Source organism: Scatophagus argus, chromosome 9 (assembly GCF_020382885.2).
Source record: "Scatophagus argus isolate fScaArg1 chromosome 9, fScaArg1.pri, whole genome shotgun sequence".
Classification (NCBI taxonomy): Eukaryota; Metazoa; Chordata; class Actinopteri; family Scatophagidae; genus Scatophagus; species Scatophagus argus.
This window is the reverse complement of record NC_058501.1, coordinates 23,611,524-23,628,166: the sequence shown is the minus strand read 5'-3', so window position 1 is coordinate 23,628,166 and position 16,643 is coordinate 23,611,524. Positions and strand designations below refer to the sequence as shown.

At 43.1% G+C, this 16,643-nt stretch overlaps 1 protein-coding gene and 1 long non-coding RNA gene across 2 annotated transcripts; both read right to left on the bottom strand.

Moving 5' to 3' along the window:
- Nucleotides 1–4,786: 4,786 nt before the first annotated feature.
- On the bottom strand, nucleotides 4,787–6,721 carry LOC124064924. The gene is made up of 2 exons (XR_006844335.1): nucleotides 6,659–6,721; nucleotides 4,787–5,517 (listed from the first exon to the last, which is right to left on the bottom strand). It is a non-coding gene; the product is annotated as an uncharacterized LOC124064924 (long non-coding RNA).
- Nucleotides 6,722–6,942: 221 nt separating this feature from the next.
- Nucleotides 6,943–14,534, bottom strand: LOC124064263 (homeodomain-interacting protein kinase 1-like). The gene is made up of 15 exons (XM_046398556.1): nucleotides 14,523–14,534; nucleotides 11,116–11,343; nucleotides 10,827–11,018; nucleotides 10,434–10,615; nucleotides 10,209–10,332; nucleotides 9,953–10,069; nucleotides 9,785–9,853; nucleotides 9,492–9,679; nucleotides 8,977–9,387; nucleotides 8,677–8,873; nucleotides 8,022–8,136; nucleotides 7,907–7,940; nucleotides 7,546–7,582; nucleotides 7,327–7,390; nucleotides 6,943–7,246 (listed from the first exon to the last, which is right to left on the bottom strand). Exons 1-15 carry the CDS (start codon nucleotides 14,532–14,534, stop codon nucleotides 7,174–7,176), a joined length of 2,043 nt encoding a protein of 680 aa, XP_046254512.1. The 3' UTR covers nucleotides 6,943–7,173.
- Between the last annotated feature and the right edge of the window lie 2,109 nt (nucleotides 14,535–16,643).

Below are 16,643 nucleotides of genomic sequence, written 5' to 3'. Positions count from 1 at the left end.
CCTTCTCATCCCTGTTTTCCGTTCATGAAATGTTTTCCTCAAAATTTCAATATTCATCCTTCCCTTCTGTTCTCTTGTCCTCTTTTTTCAGTTTTTCATCATCTTCCAAAACGTTTCACCCTCCTTCTTCCTGAACCTTTGGAAAGATGTTTCCCTTCTTCTTTTGTTCTGTCCTTTCACTTCTCTAAAACTGCTTCTCCTCCACCTCCTGCTTCGTGGAAACACATTATTCCTCCTCCATCTACATCCCAAAGACCTCTCGCTCTTCCTCCTCTCACATTTCTTTCTCCTCCTCCTACTTGACACCTTCCCATCTTTTCCAACTCTTCTCTTCCTTTCCCTAAACTTTTCCACTTCCTCCCCCCCTCCCTCCCTCCCTGCTTGTTCCCCCAAGGCTTTCAGTTTTTTGCTATTCATCTAAAAGTGTTGTATATTCAATAGAAGTGCACACTCTGTTCTGGACACTTTTTTATTTTCTCCCCAAGGGAAATCGGCCTTTTTGGATGGAGCTAAACTTCCCTTCATCACTCCTGCGTGTGTGTGTGTTTTGGAGAGGATGAAGCAGTTTGAGATTATGTAAAAAAATAAGCGTGGGGTTTCATGCCGTCAAAACAACCAGCTTTGTCTAATGGTGTGACACAGAGAAGCAAACAAAGGGGGAGGAGGGGAGGCGTGGGGGGGTGTCTGAGTGAAAGGTGGGGGTTTGGAGGGGTGAATGGTGTGTGGGGGTGATGAATGCCCAAGAGCCCCGGGGGTAATGATGGTGGTGGGGGTCGTGGGCATTCTTCCACACAGAAAAGCATAAAGAGAGAGAGAGAGAGAGAGAGAGAGAGAGAGAGAGAGAGAGAGAGCGGCTGGGCAACAGGACACGTTTGTTTGTATCTGCAGTTTGTTGTTTACATGTGCATGCAAAAGCAAAAAAAAAAAAAAAAAATGTCAGATTTAAACCCAAAAAAAATCAAAAATGTTCAGTGGAATAGAAAATGTGTTCAGTCAATTGTGAAAAGTAGGTCAAGAGGACACTTCGGTGGACTCCATTTAAATAATATAAAATATGGTCCCTTTTTGGAAAGGTTTTGGGAACACCATACACGAACAACGAGAATCCTTCCAATAAACTGCCACAAAGGTATCTTGACTGAAACACCTGTCATCTCTCTCTCTCTGTATGCTTTGCTTCTTCATTTTAGCACAATGAGATCATACTCTCACCACTGACCTTCCTGCTCATTTCTGCGTTTACCTGATCTTATTGGACGGCTGGCTCTCGCTCTTCCACCGCGTGGCCTCGATACGAGCTGGCAGCGACGTGGGACCGAGCAACAATAACAAAACGCATCCCATCTGTTACGACCTTCCCATTCAGCCATGTTTTGGTTGTGTCTTCAGTGTTCGAAATAAGACAAATCTAATAAAGTGGGTTATTTGTATTTCTGTCTACTGTTTCCTCATTTTGTCCCACTGTTGTCTACTGACTCGCCTCGGCCGCCTGGCAGTCGTCTCATCAACCCTGAGCACGAGGCTGCAGCTGTGGCAGTGGATGATGATGGTACAGTTAGGGGAGCACCAAAGTTACTACAGTTAATGCTGAGGGGAACATGAGCTCAGTCTGGACCAGAATGGTGGACCAGCTGACGGACAGACCTGAAGCCACACCGCTAACGTGGCTAACGTGGCTAACATGGCTAACGTGGCAACACTTTAAGATTGTATCTGCACCTTATGCGTTGCCATTCTGCACCTTAAATGCCATTATCTATATCATGTATATACCCTGTTATTTTTTTATAATACTCAGCTATTTTTTTATATTACTCTGTTATTTTATATTTTGTGTGATTACTTGGTACTTTTGTGTGCTTCTCTGTATTGCACCCTGGGCACAACAATTTCCTGCGGGATCAATAAAGTTCTTACCTTATCTCATCTTAATATTAACTGCCTGGCAATGACAGCAAAGTCCACCTTGCAAAACTTGTAGGTTGGGCTCATAATCCATTTAAACTAAGACTTTGTCGATCCCTGGCGTGTTTAGTAAGTATTCACTTCAAATTGCTTTTTGTTTAACAGTCCAAAATATTCAAAGTACAATGAGAAAACAGTAACTTCTCACATTTGAGAAACTGTGACGACAGAATTTCTGACTGTTTGCTTGATTAATGAGTTAAACAGTTAGACTGAGCGTGGCCCAAATGTACACAGATCTGCCTCCCTGCCAGCTGTGCACAGCCACACAGCTGGGACCTCAGCCCAATGCCCGAGTTATCGTAGGACTCAAAACTGTCAGCGAGTGTCGCTCGACGCCTTCCTTTCATGTCAAATACCTGCAGAACTTTCTTGTGTCACGAACAGCATCGTATTTTGTCGCATAACGTGATTGTGTGGGTTTGGGCTGTTATGGTGACGTGACTTCGGTTTGGCTGGCTGGTAGCAAACAGGAGGGTGTCGAAAAGCCTGGCAGAGCAAATTAGACCGTATTCTTCATTTAGAGAGTGGAAAAATGTGCCAGATGCATTGATGCCATGGGAAGAGATTGCCAAAACCTGCCCGAATACCAGTGACTGCAGTCGTAGATCAGCGGTTAGGGTGTCGGACCCGTAACCGGTGGATCGCTGGTTCGATTCCCCGTCCCGGTGTTCATGGCTGAGGTACCCTTGAGCAAGGTACCTAACACTCACTGCTCCCCGGGCGCTGCACGCGGTCGCCCACTGCCCTGGGTTTGCTGTGTGTGTGTGCACGTCACTTGGGTGGGTTAAATGCAGAGAACAAATTTCGTTGGAGTGAGTTCCCTCCAATGACAAGATATGTCACTTTAATCTTTAAATTAGTATTTTTTCATTAGCTTGACAGTTTGACTTTATCGAGATTTGTTGGTCAGAGCAGAACCAGGAAGTGTAATGATGCTGTTGTTGTCCCCAGCTTGCCGAGCTGCATGCTGACTCACGTTAACGCTGGCGGACAAAGTTGCCTCCTCAGATCTCAGATCCTTTACTTAAAAGTCCTGCATGAAAAATCCCACCATAAATCAGGTCGAATTCTGTCTGCCAGCACAGCGTTGTCCAGTATTTTGGGGTTAATTCCTCTTACAGATTTCATATCTGACTGAGGGTCACATGCAGTTGTTGTGACACTCCTGCTTTACAGACATTAAAAGGGGGACAGTGCTCATCAGCGCATGGCTTAGGGACATTTAATCCCTCATGTTCACCGGGCCGAAACATAAATACGCACCCTCGCCTTCCCTGCATCCACATCTCAGAGGGAATGAGTTTGATACGCCACCTTGAGCATAACAAACACTTATTATAAGCCTCATCACCCACTCCTGTTCCTCCTCTCTTATAATTCCTCTTTTTTAATACCGTAAAGCACATAATAAAAATAATTCTCAATAAAGTTGAGCAAACAGGGAATCAGACATTTGGCTACAGCTGGACCAGTCAGAGTCAACCACAAGACTTTATATTTCCCTACAAAAGCAATTTCATTATTTTTCACAACAAATGCAAAAGGAATAAAAAAACCAAAAAGTGATCTGATCTGTGATCTGTTTCATGATCAATGACTGGGTCCATTATTCTGACAGTGAAGTGGTTTTACCGTCTTTATTTTTGTATTAATGCGGCCTTTTGGTTGGCTCACTTACCTTATTTGTGCATCAGAACAAATAAGGTGTGAAAGAAAACATTAGAGCAGCTAAATCAGAGTTTGCCAGTTTATGTTAGCAACTACACAAGAATCATGCAATTAAGACCTCTTTATAGCATCAGAACAGAGCGACCGACGCATGAATCAAATTGCTGTTGTTGTTGTTCCATCATTACACTTCTAACATCTAGAATGAACACATTGCAGCCTGTCTGTGAGTGTGCAACACCAGGCCTGGGGTCATTTTATGACCTACATCTCTATACATACATACAGACTACCTTGTACCTATTTTAATTAGTTCGGTCCATAACAAACACATGGTACCGAGAAGAGAATCAGGCCTTGGAGCTCACTTCAGAGGAATGTTGTTGGCTACACATAGAAATGAGATGCTATATTATGTTGTACCCTTGTTTAGTGTTAAAGGATAAGTTCAGATATTTTCAAGGCTATCTTGGCACAACATTAACATGCTTGTATGTACTTTGGCAGAGCTACTGGTTCCTGTAGTCGTTCTTCTTCTCCGCACTGGCTGCAAAGCACACCCTTCCCAGTGCAGCACCAGTGTAAGAAATGAGACAAAATCCACAGTCCTTCTGTCCAAAAGGCGTCCAGCCAGAGGAAATATGAGGTATCAACCGTGTGAGATGGCCAAACAAGGTCACATTAGTCTTCTTCATGCAAAATCCCCTGAGGAGGAGGAGGATTTTTTTTGAAAAGCGGTGCTGCACATGCCACGTGTTATGCCATTACACATTTTATGCCATTTTAAAATCATACAGAAAATAATTTTAATTATCAGCTCCCAACTTACCTAAATAATGTAAATACTATGAACAGGAATTATGAAATTTCTGAAAACGCTGATGAATCCATTTTGAAGTAAATTTATTGTGAAAAGGCTGAAAAGCCTGTATTACTCATGCTAATTAAACCTGAAGTCGATGGATGTTAAGCTGCGTTGTCGTTGCACAGCTCTGGAAGCCATCTACAGGTTCAGCTTCAGGTGAGTGTTTCACACATTAGACACTTTGTTCAAGAATAAAACCTCTTTGCAATCATTGGGACAACACTTCTTATTTTACTACTTAAAATGCAGAACATTCCTGAAACTGACAGTCTTACATCCATTTTAATCATTTATTTTTAATTTGTTGTCAGATTTATCAGAAATTATGAATTATGAATATGTCTAAAAGTAACGCCTGCACGCTATACTTTACAATAATGCATTATCTGTCACCACCTATCTGTTGCATGGGGCAATTTAGAGTCACCAATTAACCTGCATGTCTTTGGACTGTGGGAGGAAACTGGAGCACCCAGAGGAAACCCACGCAGACACGGGGAGAACATGCAAACTCCTCACAGGAAGTCCCGGGCCTTCACAGGAAGTCCCTGGCCTTGCTGTGAGGTGACTGCGCTAACCACTGCACCACCGTGCTGCCCTGAACTAGATTATACACTACAGTCTTCTATCTTATTTATGAGCTGTGTGGTAACAGGTAAAATTAAATGCTGTTAAAACACCAGGCCGGAAACTATCAAGTAATATTAATCTCAAGCCCACGTGATTACGACACCTCCCTCAAGCGGGCAAGGAAAAACTCCCAAACTGACCCCTTTAACGGGAGAGTCTGGAAGAAACCTTGGGAAGGCTCGCACAAGAGGAAACCCCCTTCCAGGGACTGTTTAGTGTCGATGGGCCAAAAAGACAAGCCTGGTGCTGCTAATTAAGTCAATGCAGGCGTCACCGTTTATCTCCCGGTGTTCGTTGCTCCTTCTTCTGTGCTTCCCTGCAGTCCATTTCTGGTCCTTCCTTCGCGTAGCTCTCAGGTGAAGAGCGGCTGATGTTACAGCGATGGCCTGGGATCATACAGAGACAAACATGATTACTGTAAAGAGGCACCAACGTGAAAAAGCAGCAGTGTAGTAGGGATTTTGGAGACTAGAATGATTTTTTTCTGAGGCCCTTTAGTAAATATGTTCAAAGCCCATGTTTAGATAGGCGTCCCAAGTTTCAAAGGTATGTGTGATATAGGAAGGAGGTCTCTCTTCCCCTTCTCTTTGTGTATTGGAAGGGTCCATGTCTAGATGAATACTCCCCTTTTCTTGTAAACAACCAACCTATAAAAGCAGAGGGTTAGAGATGATTCAGGAGTGTGGTTGTATTGGCCTGAATCCACTCACATGCATGTAATTGATGCTGGACTGCTTTGTAATAAACCTTTTTATGCAAGCAAGACAGCGCAGCTCTCTTTCAACATCTTCACATCATCGTTATCCAACATACAACAGCGGCAATCTGAAAACCTCACAGCAGCATCTGCCTTATACTTACACTTGTCTGGTATGAGCTAATAAAATATGATGTTTAGTCAGGAAAACTTGTCACTGTTTGTGTCAAATTTTAAACCATTAACTCCACTATTTTAAGCTACAACCTGCTCCATTTGAAGATGATTAATCAGAAATTATTACGGGAGGTGGACATCAGCAGGCTGTGGTGTTTGCTACAGGCCTTTATTAGGACTGAAGGCAGCCTGTAATAGCAGCAGGGGAGTTGTGCCCTGCTGCCAATAATTAAAAACACTTAATATCCATCTTGGTGGGTGCCTGGTGGCATCCTCATTTAGACCCTCCATCCCTTCAATTGCCAACTTCTCTCAATCTCTACATCAAGCTTACCATGAATAACTTTTAAGTCTCATGTCAAAGAAGAAAAAACCCTGACACAATCACCAGGGTTATTTCATAAAAGTTTGGAAAATGTCCTCCAGGACCACAGAAGATGTTATACATCAGTACGCCTCATACTGAGTAAAACTGAGCTTAATGAGTCAAGCTGTCTGTGAGTGTTCAGGGTCAATTCATCTTGCTAAGTTCTTGCTAATGATAAATAAATGTAAATAAATTCTTGCTAATGATGAAACACCTAAAGACACTAAGAAGTGAACTGATTGAGAATCAGCCGATCCTGAGAGTGAGTTGCCATAGATGAGCCTACCTGTATGTGTTTGTCCACCTGCATCCCAGCTCATCTTCATCCTCTTCCACTATGTGGAGCTGCTGTCTGGACTTCTTTAGAGATGCTGCTGGAGTGTCCTCAGAGTATCGCAGTATTTTCCCATCTGTTGGACATATGTACTCACAGATAAAGAGACAGAATTGATTGCTTGTTGCATCTTATATTCATATCACGTAACAATTTCGGGTAAACTGATTTAAAACTGATTAATCTCAAGTGTGAGTGCTGGCAAACTGTCTATGGTCCATCCAGGTTCTTCTGTTTCCTTTTCCTCTTCCTCGTCGTGTCTGGAGATGAGCAGTCTGGACTTCTTTAGAGATGCTGCTGGAGTGTCCTCAGAGTATCGCAGTATTTTCCCATCTGTTGGACATATGTACTCACAGATAAAGACACAGAATTGATTACTTGTTGCATCTTATTTTCATATCACATAACAATTTCGGGTAAAATGATTTAAAACAAATGAATCTCAAGTGTGAGTGCTGGCAAACTGTCTATGGTCCATCCAGGTGCTTCTGTTTCCTTTTCCTCTTCCTCGGCATGTCTGGAGATGAGCAGTCTGGGTTTCTGCACAGATCAAATGTTGTTTAAATCTTTTGCTCCAAGAGTACAATCTAATGAAAACGGGGTTGTGATGTAATACCTACTTTTCGTCACGCTGTGACTCTTTGGACATGCTAGATGAAGCCTGGTGAGAGTTGTTGGACACCTCTGTAAGGAAAAACAAAACAAAACAAGGAAGTTCACTTGTTCACCAACATTTGGAAATTGATTCACAAAATTTCACCAAACTACCTACAAATGTGTCACTTTTATACAGGACATGGTTTAACTGAGACCTGAATTGGATTCAAAGATGAGCTTACTTGTTTTTTTCTCCACCTCCTCTGGGTCCATCCTCATCTTCTTCCTCTTTGGTGAGGAGTTGTCTGGACTTCTGGGTGAGCCAAGATGTGAGTCTGTGAAAGTGTCCCGCTTCCTTTTCTTTTGAGGTTTAACGTCGGCCACACAGGCTTGAACCTCAAATGGAATCTCTTTCGAGTCGTGAAGAGGGTCCATCCTCATCCTCTTCCTCTTTGGTGAGGAGTTGTCTGGACTTCTGGGTGAGCCAAGATGTGAGTCTGTGAAAGTGTCCCGCTTCCTTTTCTTTTGAGGTTTAACTTCGGCCACACAGGCTTGAACCTCAAATGGAGTCTCTTTCGAGTCGTGAAGAGGGTCCATCCTCATCCTCTTCCTCTTTGGTGAGCCAGTGCCTGGTGTTCTGCATAGATCATATGTGTTTGAATCTCTTGAACTTAAACAGGAGACCTGAATCATTATTGACATGTTAAGAAGTACTTACCTTGTCCCACTATGTGAGGCTACAAAAGTGGCCCATGTCCTCTTCCTCTGATGCTTTGCTTCGGCTGCGCTGGATGTTGCTTCTGCTGGAGTCTTGTTAGTGTTTTGAGGTAATTCTGGAAATGAGTAAAAGGTAAAAATGTGATGTTTTGATGCTTACAAAGTTCAGGAAAGCAATTCTTAATGTTCACCATATAAATACTGACTAAATTTTGAATCATATGGAGTGAACTTTCAGATTCATCGTCCTGCTTTCTACATAGGGATGACTGAGAAATGATTGTTGAATTATTATATAAGTTGGCCAGTTCAGATGTGACTGTCCACAGACTGCTTTCGACTATCGTCGGTCTCTTCCTGTCTGTCACTAGTTAGTAATAGTTTTCTCTCCCATTTTACGTGAATGTTGCATCAGGTGAAACAACTTTCTGCAGCAATGTTTGGCCACATCTCACTTTATTCATTTATCACGTAAATAGAGACGGTGCAGCTGTACAAAGTGGTGAAACAAACTAGTTCTAATGTAACAGTTAGTGTTTACTTTACACTCAAACCTAAAGGTATAATATATAGGATTTCTCCTAAAACTGTGTAGTCTCATACACCTCACAGTATGCCTTAAATGGTCAAACCTGTGTTGACATAAATGAGCCTACCTTTGGGTGTCTCATCACCATCCTTCATTCTCCGTTCCCTCTCTGGTGAGCCTGAGCTTCTGTTGCAGCTTTGTCTTTTGCTCTCTGGATTGATTGACTGACCAATGCTGCCGTAGTTGAGCCCACTTTTGAGTGTCTCGAAGAAATCCATGTTCACCTTCCTCCTCTTCTGCGCCGGCAGGGTCCTTTTTGTGCTTCTGCATGGACCAAATACTGTTTGAATCTCGTGAACTTCAATGGAAATATCATGTAACATAAGTCTGTAATAAAATCAGCACAGGATAGTCATACAACACTTGCCTTTCACTACTCATTGAAGATTCAAAAGTGTCCCTCGATCTTTTCCTGGTAAGACCATCTCCGCCTGGACAGCACCGAACCTTAGAGCTGACAGGCAACCGGTGTTCTGGTTCGCTCCTTTTGTGGTTAACAGAAAAGCTAATTTGCTGAGGTTCTGATATGTCGTCGTGGATGGAGAGGCTGCTGGAGATGGCTGATGCAATGTTCTGGATGAGGGGATGTTCTTTGTGTCTGTGCCAAGCAGGACGTGGCTGTCGGGAGATTGACTGGTCCAGGGGGGCAGCGCTGATGGTACTGGTGCTGGTGCTGGTGCTGGTGCTGGTGCTGGTGCTGGTGCTGGTGGAGGCCTGTGGGCTCAGGCATGGCTGCTGACCCTGACACACTTGCATCATTTCACAAGATGATTTTATGCTGCAAGAAAACCATTAATTAAATCAAGCAACTACATTGATCGAGGCACGCCAGCAGAGATTCTAACATTGAGATTCTAATGTTGAGATTTAACGTAGACTTACTAGAGGCTGTTGGGGTAGCTGTTTGTAAGGTCATTCATGGTGATGAATAGATCCTCAAGAATCTGACTGGGTGTTATCCTTTTGCTGACATCGAGCTGCAGCATCTTCTTCAGCAGATCTACAAAGGTCTCCCTGTCTGTGATTTCTGCCCTGTTGTCCTCATCTGACAGATGGCAGACTGGCTTTACCTGAATCAGAATAAATCATAGGTGTCTTAATGGCTCATGGTAATGGATTTGTGACAAATTTTCTCATGTTTAAAAACAATCTGATTTGCCAGTTGGATTTCATACCTTATTTAGATCATCCAGGGAGTTGAAATGAGTCTCAGTAAAAACTGCGCGTCCATACTCGAATGGTGTCTAAACAGAAATATTTGATTGTCCCAAACACAGTGAGTAACGGAAAGACAAAGCTTGAGGGAACAATAGAGACAATGAAAGATGTTCTAGTGTTCATACCTTTAATGTCCACTGACATTGACGATACATCTTCCTCCGAAAAAACCACTTGGTTTTTAGTCCATTGTTGAGAAGTTCCTGTGGCAGCTGACCCTGAGTCTGCGTAATATGTCGTAACTGTTTGCACAAGACAGATAGGTCCCAATGTCAGTTACACACTTATATTTTGTGAATTGTGTTGGAAAAGCTCACTAAGAAAAAGTACTGCTGTTGACTAGAGGAACTGTTTTGCTTTGTGGAAAATGCACTGACTTACCATGTCATATTCACTGTCCCCGGGGTACAAGACTTTGCCCAAGAAAAGCTCTGCAGCGATGCAGCCCAAAGACCAGATGTCAATGGCTGTTGTGTAGGGAAGTCCAAGGATGACCTCTGGAGACCTTAGAGAAGATGGAGACATACAAACACATTGATTTAGTTTGGTTGCCTGCTTTGTTGGAAATAAAATCTAAAGCTCTCGGCCATTTGCCTAGCAATTTACCTGTAATAGCGTGGCTGGAGATACGAGCCCCTCTGTGACTGTGAGACGTGACGAGCTAAGCCAAAGTCGATCATTTTAACCTTCAGCGGCTGGTTTACATGGTCCACCATCATGATGTTGTTTGGTTTGAGGTCGGCGTGAACAAGTCCGAGGTTCCTCAGGAATTCTAGAGTTGTAGCCACCTGAAATCATAAACAAGCCGTGTAAGAAGGTCAGTTTTTGTCTCTGAATATGGGTTTTAAATACAGTCCTCTCTCTACAGTCCTCTTTTAAACACAATGCAGTCCACTAGAACAGTAAGGATATTTCCTACATTAAGATACACTGCAATGCAACATCACCACAAAAAATGTTTTGTGGGCCAACTGTAATGTTAACAGCAGTGACACATACCTGGTATAAGATAGGACGTATTTCGTTCACAGAGAGACAGCAGGTATGTTTCTTCCGCATGAAATCGAACAGACTTATGTCGAGCAGTTCAAACTCTATGCAAACGTGCTCTCGGTCAATGAAGCTATCAGTCCACTTGACAAAGTTGAATCTGTCTGAGTCGAAAGCTCTCAGGTATTCAAGGATGGCCATCTGGGGAACGTAAGAGGGAGATGTTGAGATGGTTTGAGGTGAACAGTTTAAAGTACATTTGAAGCAGCACAAAGGAAAACTTTGACAAACATCATACCTCATTCTGCGCCTCGGACGTTAAACTCCGTTTCTTCATTATCTTCACAGCCACCGTTCCTTTTGTGGCTGCCTTTACGCACTTGGTGACGGTTCCAAAGCTGCCCTCCCCCAAAATAGACTTCACGAAGTATTTGGAGGAGGGGGAGGCCAGGGTGTCCAAAATAACGAGAGAGTCGTCATCTGAGGAGGTTGTCAAAGATTGAACTTTCTCCCTGTAATTCATAGACTGGAGGTGAAGCAAAGAGAAGTAGACACAGAAAAGGATTATTATGATTTGTTATTCAAATCATAGTGAGTCTGTTAACTCAGAAACTTCACTCCCACAGATTTCAAATTAAGATGCTCCAAATTCCCACTTCTTTTATTTCTCATCATGTCCAAATGCCATTTAACTAAACACATGTGCACCAAACTTGCAGATCTCATAAAAATACGACACAAACATTAAAAATTGTGTAAAAAAACTTGAGCTGCTCATCTATTTAGCCAAATATATATGCTCAGTGGACTCTAAAGTACATGTGAACCAAAACATGCCTTCACTTTAACATTGAGATCAGCTAGAAACTTAATGTGACTAATTTGCACAGAAACAAACTTATTTACTCAACTTACCATCTTGGTTGCTTGGTGTTTCTCTGTGTTTCGTTCACCGTGTCGAAACTGAAATGTCTGAAAGGTTTGTCCTCGTGCTGAAACTCACTCGAACAAAGTGAGAGCAGAACCGCAGAACGGACTGATCTGAACCCTGCAGGCCTTTGTGACATCACAGGGTTCTAAAGTCTTTGACAGTCACACGTTCTAACATTCCGCAGGTAGAATCAGCTTTATGTCTCCATGAAACAGTATGTACAGTGTGTACTGTATGCTTGAAAGACATGTTTTTTATTTTTTATGACATTTCATGAGTTTCTGTTCAGTGCAAAATGTCCACCAACTGCCCACATGTCACTGGGAAGTCCGAAATACCAGATTACACCAAAATAAAACCTACTCCACTGCATTGTACAGTCAAACATTGTACTTTATTTTCTAATGATGTTTTTTTTCCCCTTTAAACTGCTCACATCACAGCAGCAAGAGGTAAAATCATCCAATCCTTCACAAAACAATCAAAGATTAGGAAGATTAAATATGAACTTGTATCAAAATGCCCCCCCTCAGTTGCCTCAGCTCTCAGAGGTATCTGATGACCCTCTGGTGGGACCGACCCCTCGTCTGGGACCCGCCGGACTTAACTACACCCATGAAAAATATGAAAGCAGCACTGTTGTTTCTGCTCCCATTTCTCATATTTAAGAAAATGTGATTTAAGGTTTAAGTATATGCACATAATATTTATTCCTCACAGATTTTAAGGACAAACGTGTTTGGAAATGACCTTCAGCACACCCAATGATTTTGAAATCATTCAAAATCAAATCAATCAAAAATTGATGAGTTTTAAAAGGTACAAAGCACAAAAACAAAGAATAAAAATGAAGAGTGTATGAAATAAAGACTTTACTTCTGTGCCCCCACAGCTGCTGCTGCTGGACTGCAGACAGACTGCTTTCCAGAGCAGAAAAAACCAGACCGAAGACAAACCGTCTGCCTGCCAAAGAGGCAAGAAAAACTGACCACTTTGCATTTTGCTGATGCTGCGACTGAAAATATCTGACAGCGAGTGAGGAAGAAACGGTTGAGTGTTTTACACAAGGGCATTGTGACTCGACACGAGGGTCAAACTGCAACCTTTCAGCTACAAGACACTCTGCAGCGTCAGGTGTCTCCGCAGTTAGGATGGGTTTCATATTGTTTGAGCTCTGACCGTCTCTTCCTCCCATATTCAGACGATAATCACGAAGCCGACAGCGGAGGCTAACGTGACTGACACGCGTCTGTGGAAATTTGCTGTCTGTATTTGCTCAGTAACGCAAACAACGAGATGAAGCCTGCGTGTGAAATTAGGCCGTCAAAAACGACCTCATACATCTCATGAGACGTTGCTGTGATGTTACTTTACCCACACATCACTTCAGTCCCATCAGTTCAGTCTCGCAGTGAAGTCAAATGGTTAATAAGCAAAGTCTCTCAAGCACAAAATGCCCATTAAATCAAGAGAAACCAAATTCAGCTTTCTGACATCACAAGTCTTGGGACGTCAGGAAGCTGAATTTGGTTTGGTTGGTTGGTTTGGTTTAAGCTGAAGTCTCAAAACTTAGTCTTCTAAGATCATTTCTGACTTACATTTGATTCAGAAAAGATGCTGAGCATAAAAAAAACCATAAGCAGCTTCAGTGCGTTTGTAATTTAAGCACATGTGATCTATGAATCTTAAATCAACTTGCACCTGCCTTGTGATTTCACCTCATAACACAAATGAGGGCTGAGATCACATGGACGGCAGAGGAGGCAGAAGCCAGACGACACGTCTTATTCAGTGGACTGTAACGTGAAAGCAAAGCCAAACACGCAGCTTGAGAGCCGAGCTGGAGCAGAAAAGCTGATGACTTCACAAAGAAACGGTCTAACTTCAAACGCAAAATTGATGCAGTGTGTCCAAAAAATAATGACTGTTGGTCTGCTCATTCCTCACAGTTTGACTGATGATATCACACTGTTCATAAAGCTTTGGACGCATGTGTCCAAAACTGCAGTACCCCTACATAACCAGCAGGACGATCACTCAATGTCAAGTCCACCAAAAAAAGAGATCAGATCATTTCCACATTTTATGAGTAACTAGTCCTGTGTTTTGAGGCCCCTGATGTGAAAACCAAATGTAACTTCATTAAACATAAAAATAAGATGTGTGTATGGATGTGTGTCCTGGGGGGGACAGTTTCTATGTCAGTCCACCGTTAAAATCAGTTCAGGTGGAAGATGAGAAGGGTGGAAATCTGGAGAAGTTTTGGAAAGGGAGACTTATTTTTACTTCTGTGGGTCCAGGAAAGACCAGGAAGTCCTCAGCTGCAGCCGAGCTGATCCAAATGTCCAGCGGCGCCTTGTTGCCCAGGAAGGTTCAGGAAATCCAGCCAACTGCTGCTCTGCTTGCTTTTATGGACGTCACCGTTTGTCTTTCTTTCATAAACTGGACTAAACGTCTCATTTCCTCCTTTCCAGGTTGAAAAGGGCTATTCTGTACTTTTTATTTCCTCCCTTTATTTTACAGAAACAGAAATTTGGGTGCATATTTGAGGAAATCACGTCATATGTTGCAGCGTGTGCACGACTGCTGTGCGACCGCCAGTAGCTGATCATTAGAGGAACTTCATCTCTGTGTTCCACTTCTTGGTCACATTTTTGCATATCTTTGTTTACATAAAAGAGACAGACAACTTTTAAATTCTTAATATCCCTCTGATGGATTTCCTCACTGGCTCTGGCCAGTGCTCGTTCCCTCTGTGGCATCCATCCTCTCACCTTCCTCGTCATGCAGCCTCCCGCTGGTGCGGAGTGTAAATAAATGAACAAAGCAAAGCTGCAGTGGGTTTATATAACTTTTTGGGACCACAAATTCACCAGGACTCACAGTGCTGCGTGTCGCACCAGAACATAGGAAGAAGCTTGATCTGTTGATGCATGAGCCACACTGAGCATGTATGTATAATGTGTATGTGTGTGTCTGTGTGTGTGACACACTTCCCCAGAATGTTTCATAATTAACATGGCCGCTCCCTCCGGCCTCCCACATCTGCACTGAATCTGCCACTACTGATGAGCTTTACACTTTGCAAGTCAACCGTTCTCCGTGTCTCTCAGTTTCTTTGTTTTACTTTCTCCCACCAACACTCTCGCCTCAGATTTCACCTTCACTACACACACACACACACACACACACACACACAGAGCTCATGGGGCAGAAATGGCTGGTTCATATCAGTTCTGAAATATCAACTACTGGATGGCCCATAGAGTCTAAATGGTTCTCAGGGGTTTAGCTGTGGGTCACTTTGGAGGGTCCCTGTATGGAGCCAGTAAATAGAGCTTTTCACTGCTCCAAATTCCAATGAAATGCAAAACCTTCAGAAAGCAGACACACATGAACTAATCTGGGGAAAAAGGAGACCCGATGCAAAGCAGATGAGAGGACGGTAAACGTCCAGAGGTTTCAGACCTCTGGAGGTTTCGGCCCTCTGGAGGTTTCAGACCTCTGGAGGTTTCAGACCTCTGAATATCGGGCGTTTCCTTTGGTTGGAGAAACAGAGCTGATTAGGCAGAACTAAGAGGCGGGACATCTTACACCGCTAACTCCCTCCATTCATTAAAAAAAAAAATATATATATATATATATATATAAGTAAGTGTGCGTTTTTCACCGCTGATCCTTGCCATGTGGTTGGATGTGGTTGGAGGAGGTTGCTGCTATAGCGATGGGGGCGCCCAGCTTTCTGTGTGCAGGTCAGTGTGCAGGCCTAACGGCTGGAGTCGTAACCCCCAACCACCTGCACCCCACGTATGGCAACAGTTTGGGTGCAGTTTCTGTTTTCTGTCAGCTGCTGACGTTTGGAAAACCTGCGACAGGACAAAACAAACTGAATGGGTTAGCCTGAGATGCATTTGTTCACGAGGGATTCTAGTAATGGAAATCACACATACAGTTTCCTGACTGTGTTCTAATCTCAGATTAAGTGTCAGTAAAATTAAACCGCCAACAGACCCGGAAAGGTAGTCAGTGTGACTTCAACTTGCTGATGCTTCGTTTTTGGCCTTGAGTGTGCTGAAAGAAAAGGTTAAACAAAAACTCAAGAAAGGCAAGAAAGTAAAAGTAGCTAAGCTGTTTTAAGTTTAAATCTCATATTTAATGAACAGAATTTTACATCTTTTTCTCAGATTCAGAGTTACAGCAGCTGTTTTTCCTGTCATCCTGACAGGAAACGGATGGAAGTACACAACATATAGAATATTTAATACATGTACATGCGCATACCATCCAGTCCGCCTGCAGAGAGCTGACTGTGTGAAACGCTGTTTTAATATGTCAATACTGCAAACCGCAGTCGTTGTCTGTTTCTCAGGTTGTTTGGTCATGCATGTTTTCACGGCTGACATCTCACTGCTGTGTCTGGCTGTGTGTGTGTGTGTGTGTCATAAAAAATGGAGGAGGCTAAAGTAGGCCAGAGGTTCCCGAGCCCCACATGGGCTCAGGAGGTGAAGGGGCTATGCCTCCCATCGCCTCCCGTCCTGCCCTGCTCTTTGTCCTCCTCTCCTCCCCATCTCATCAAGCTGTTTCTCCATCGCACTTTGTCTGACTCCTTTGGAGGTGCAGTGAGCGGCAAGGCCCAAAAACTGCACCGATGGTTCTTTTCATAAATAAAAATCAACCACAATGCACCTGATACCTGGTACTGTTGGTTTAGCGGTCTTTTAATTTCTGCTCTGAGCTGAAATCATGATGATGAACATTAACGTTGCTGCTTTATCTGTTGTTTACCTGCAGCGCAGCAGATCCTGAAGACCTGATTCCCACCACCACAGGGTCAGATCTGCATCAGTTTAACACATCTGCAGCAGGCGTCCTGAACTGAACAACACACACGAGAC